General features: G+C 37.0%; 1 protein-coding gene across 1 annotated transcript; it reads right to left on the reverse strand.

The window, feature by feature from the left end:
* LOC107634007 lies at positions 357-857 on the reverse strand. Its single transcript, XM_016337589.1, has one exon. The coding sequence runs from the start codon at positions 855-857 to the stop codon at positions 357-359; it is 501 nt and encodes a 166-aa protein (XP_016193075.1).

Below are 5,599 nucleotides of genomic sequence, written 5' to 3' on the forward strand. Positions count from 1 at the left end.
ATGGTTAGGATTAAATCTAATCAACAGTCTAGATTAATCATCTAGAACCTTCATTACAAATATCTATCCTACCATATTTCTCTAAATACTTCTAAATTCTTCCATACTATTTTTCATATTCCTATATACATCCACTCTTCTAGAATACTCTACAACCTTTCAGAGTCTTCTAGAACATTTTAAGATATTTCGGGACCTTCTAGGACATTTTAGAACGTTCCAAAACTCTCTAGAGCATTCTCAAACACTCTAGAAAACTATACAAATACTGTTAAATCTAACTTTCTAAAATTTACCGTGACATTCTCCCCCACCTAATGAGCAGATGTCCTCATCGCGTTCTGTTCATGATAACGCTATAGGTGTTCTTGGAATTGCCATAGATCTTCATGAGTTTCCCAACTAGCTTCAGTTATCGAGAGTCCTTTCCACTTGATAAAATATTGGATACTTGGTGGTACTCCTCTTAGTCGCACGACGCGATTAGCTAAGATCTCTTCGATTTCTTTATCAAAGGATCTAATCACCACAGGCAGAGTACGACTCGACTCACCTCTACTCAGTTCATCTTGGTCTTCATGATGCAACCCTTCCTTGATGGTATGCAACATATCTCCTTCGACCATGAAAATGGCTGCCAACTCAGCCTTGCGGCTCAGCACATCTGCTACCACATTAGTCTTGCCAAGCTTATATTCAAATTCGAAATCAAACTCAGTTAAGAAATCTTGCCACCTAGCTTGTTTGGGGCTTAATTCATTCTGAGTTTGGAAGTAGCTTGTAGCCACATTATCTGTCTTGACGATGAAGTGTGAGCCAAGCAAGTAATGACGCCAAGTTCTCAGACAATGCACCATTGCGGTCATCTCCTTCTCTTGGACGGTGTATCACCTCTCTGTATCATTCAACTTGCGACTCTCAAAGGCAATAGGATGTCCTTCTTGCATTAGAACCCCTCCAATGGCGTAGTCAGAAGCATCAGTGTGGACTTTAAACACCTTCGAGTAGTCAGGCAATGCTAGTACTGGTCCTTCTGTGATAGCAGCCTTCAACTCATCGAAGCCCTTTTGACACTCCTTTGACCATTCACAAGAGTAATTCTTTTTGAGAAGATCAGTTAATGGCGCAGCCTTGGCAAAGTATCCCTTGATAAACCTCTGATAGTAATTAGCCAACGTAAGGAATGACCTCAATTTAGATACCTTGTTTGGCAGCTCCCACTCTTTGATAGCCTTCACCTTTCCTTGATCCATGCAGAGAGTTCCACCTTCAATGATGTGTCCCAAGAAGTGGACTTCATCCCTTGCAAAGGAACACTTTTCCTTCTTCATATATAAGTTATTCTCTCGCAAGATCTTGTTAAGTGCTCGATAGTTGATGCATAGTCTCAACGAACCATCATGCTTCTTTTGGAACAAGACTGGTGCGCCATAAGGTGCCTTCGATGGATGGATGAACCCAACATCTAGCAAATCATTGAGTTGCTTCTTCAACTCCTCAAGTTCTGGCGGTGCCATCCTATAAGGTGCTGAGGCAGGTGGCTTTGCTCCTGACTCCAATTCAATCTTGTGGTACACCTTCCTCCTAGGTGGTAGTTGTTTTGGCAACTCGGGAGGCATCACATCCTTATTTTCTTCAAGAACTTCCTTGATTTCGGGAGGAATGTCTTCTCTTTGAGATGTTGACTCCTCTTGTAATAGAGAAAAATATGTAATTTCTCTCTTCTTGAACCTTTTCTTGAGTTGCATAGCAGAGAGCATCGGTGGTCCTCCAACTTTAGAGACTGTAGGGACCATGCATGGAGACCCTTTCTCCATGACGCATACTATGTCGTAGTATGGCATAGGTATTATATTTTCCTTCCTTTGCAAATCGAGCCCAATGACTATTTTGAAATCGTCTATGGGTACTACTGAGAAATCCACAAGACCATTTCAAGAACCAAGAGTCATCTCAACCCCTTTTGCTACTCCTTTAAGAGGTTCACCCTTGGTATTCATGGGTTTGAACCAGCCATTCTTTTCGGTGATCTTCAACCCAAGCCTCCCTGCTTTATCAGACGTGATGAAGTTGTGTGTAACACCAGTGTCGATCATAGCCATGACGATTCTTTCATTGATAAAGACTTTGACATACATTAAGTCTTTCTTTTCTGCGGTGCTTGCCTCTTTGCCCTTCACAGCATTCATGCTCAGTTACTTGAGATTGAGCTTCTCGTTTCTCAGCAATAGATGCCAGAGTCCCTAGCTTGGGATAATCCTTCATTTGGTGTGGTCCCTTGCACACGAAGAATCCTCCTTTGGGCACAAAAGCCTTCTTCTTTTCTTCGTACTCTTTCTTTGAAAAGTATTTTCCTTCCTTCTTGGTTGAGAAACTCTTTTCCTTATCTCCCCCACCTTTAGTAGAACTAGGCTTGGAGGAAGACTTTCCCTTGTCTCTCCCACCTTTAGTAGAACTAGGCTTGGAGGAAGACTTGGGTTTAGAGTCTCCCTTATGATACTCAATAAGTGATTCGGCCACCACGATGGCCTCATCGACATCCTTAACATTCTTTCTTTGTAGTGAACTCCTTTACGTAGTCGCTAATCGTACTCTTGTGCTTCAACTCCTTCAACTTCTTCCTTGCTTCATAAACCACATTTTCAAGGAAGAATTGTCTTTTCAACTTCCTTTTGAAATCTTTCCATGTGGCTATGTTGCAAGTACCATTTTTCATATCTACGCACTTTCTCCTCCACCACAAAGTAGCATTATCAGAAAGGTAGAGAGCTGCAGTGCGTACCTTTATTGCTTTTCCGACCATCCCTTGGCCTTCAAAGTACCTCTCCATTTGCCGTAAGAAGTTCTCCACCTCTCGAGCGTCCCTCACGCCCTGGAACTCCTTTGGCTTTGGGAGATCACTCTTTGTCGTCTCCCTTATAATGGTTGGTCGAGATTTTGCCTCCTCGAACCAAAATCGAACTTCCTCAAAAGCTTCAAAGAATTCTCAAACTTCTCTTCGATTTGGAGCATGCTTTCTTTGAAAGCATCTAGTTCTCCTAACACGTAAGCCTCGAGGGTCTCCTTATCATGTTCTATCATTTGGAAGCGCTCATCCATAGAGGATAGAACATTTTCCAACATAGAAACTCTCTCTTCTAAGAAGTTGGAGTCCTTACCTCTAGGCTCACTTGAAGAATGGGCCTTCTTGCCTCTCCGTTGAGAAGGAATAGCATTCCTTCCCCTTTGAGACTCAAACATGCTCCATGGTTATACTAGAAGCTATACCCACAAATCACTTGTGCTCTCTCTCGAACCTTGCTCTGATGCCAAAATTGTCACGGTGTTGGACACACTGCAATGCTACCGTGCCGGCACTCGAACTTACTCAACCTCTTGAGTTAAGACCAAGTCAGTCTAACCCTCAAATACTTAGCAAGAAAGCTGAGAACACAAGAGAACACAAGATAAAAAAACGTTGGTGGAAAGAACACTTTATTACTCAAGTATTTGTTACAAATGATTCACACACAACTCACACACCCAAACTCTAACTCTCACCTCCTATTTATAGCCCTCCACCTCCTTAATGGATTATTAGGATTAAATCTAATCAACGGTCTAGATTAATCATCTAGAACCTTCATTACAAATATCTATTCTACCATATTTCTCTAAATACTTCTAGATTCTTCCATACTATTCTTCATATTCCTATATACATCCACACTCTTCTAGAATACTCTACAACCTTTCAGAGTCTTTTAGAACCTTCTAAAGTATTCCGAAGACCTTTTAGGACATTTTAGAACGTTCCAGAATCATCTAGAGCATTTTCAAATACTCTAAAAAACTGTACAAATACTATTAAATCTAACTTTCTAAAATTTACCATGATAACTAGCTAGCTACTCTTTCAAAAATAACGCAATGCATTCTATCGGAAACTTATGCCGAAGGTTTTGGTCTACCTTGTTTGGTGCTTTTATTTAGAAGATCAATCGAGCTATCTATATGTATATATGGTCCTTTTCACGAAAAGTTATTCAAAAATACTATTCGTATACTCAAATAAGTCACTAAAATCAATTATGATTATATTTTGTGTATAAATATATATGCGGTTTAATTTATTTTTAATATGTAGTTATATTCCAACATACATTTTATACTAATAGATGATTTTGGTGATTAATTTTAATGTACACATAGGATATAGCACATATAAAATAATCTCGTTAAGTGAATAATGAGAGATGCGAACAACATGAACAATGAGTTATATTTCAGGTCCACTAACCACTCAAAATAAAGATTATATCTAATTAATTCAAAATTTGATTTTTAAAATTAAAATTAACTTTTCTTTTTTAACCTATTATTTGGATTGTTCAAAAAAAATATTATTCTCCTATACTTTTTCATATAAAAAATGTTTATTAAAAGATAATAAAAATCAACTCAAATTAATCAAAAGTTGTCTAATTCATTAATTATCTCTAAAATAAATATATAATATTAAATATAACAAATATATATAATTTTAAATTTTATATACATAAAATTATAAATATTAAATTAAATAAAATAATTTTAAATTATTATCTCTCTAGCAATGCTCTTATTCTATATATGCATAATTATTACACTTACAATTATGTAAATAAAGACCATAAGTGTTAAGTTGTCCCTTTAGTGGCTTAACAAAAGGCAACGAGAAAGCATTTAACTTTTCTCTTTAACAAAAAACATTATGGGTCGATCGTCATGGACTTACTGTATGTCTCCACCTCATCACTTTTTTGGCTAATTGAAAACTACGTATTCCTACTCTCCTTATACCAAGGGATATGCAATCCAAGCTAAGAAGCATAGTATCCCAAATTTATCACTAAACTTATTGGACTAAGGCTCATTATTTATTGGACTTTTAATTATATGGTATATATCAATCTCTTCAGTTCATAACAAATAATAAATCAATCCTAAGTATTTTTAATTGCCAATGAACTAATTGATCTAGCTTGTTATAAAAATATAATATATAAGACATGCTTATAGGACGGGAGATTTTTATTGGATAAAAGTGGAAAATGTTCTTATCATTTCAGCATATTTATATTTAGATTAAGGAGAGGGAGCTGGTTTTTGGATTTGTATTTTTAGAAGGTGTGTTTGAAATTGGTGACAAGTGACAATTGATATGAATCACTTTGTGAATTCTCATTGTCCCAGTCTTCCAGACACATAAAACTATTTACATAAACATTTTTGTAATTTTTATTGTTTTACATCCCGTTGCGTCATAATCAAAGATATAACAAACATGCACCCACTAAAAAGAAGACCTGTGAAGTAGTGAATGTTCATCGATAATAATTGGTATCGTGTTCGATCAATGTCATATTTCATTGGAGGGAATTTAGCCACCAAGTCGATGATGGGTTTCTCCCCCTTTTTTGCCACAATATATATGGTACTATGATGTTTTAAATCATGTTACTGTCGCTTAAAACCTATAAATGTGGTACATGTCCGCCGTATAGTAGTTTTTCTCCCGGCCCTAGCGAGTTAATTAATTTAATTTTTCCTTTTGCTTTTTTTTTTTTTATCGTGCATC

The sequence above is a fragment of the Arachis ipaensis genome, chromosome B03, assembly GCF_000816755.2.
Source record: "Arachis ipaensis cultivar K30076 chromosome B03, Araip1.1, whole genome shotgun sequence".
Classification (NCBI taxonomy): domain Eukaryota; kingdom Viridiplantae; phylum Streptophyta; class Magnoliopsida; order Fabales; family Fabaceae; genus Arachis; species Arachis ipaensis.

Coding starts and splice junctions, on each gene's coding strand:
- LOC107634007 (XM_016337589.1), bottom strand. CDS start 857: ATGGTGCATTGTCTGAGAACTTGGCGTCATTACTTGCTTGGCTCACAC.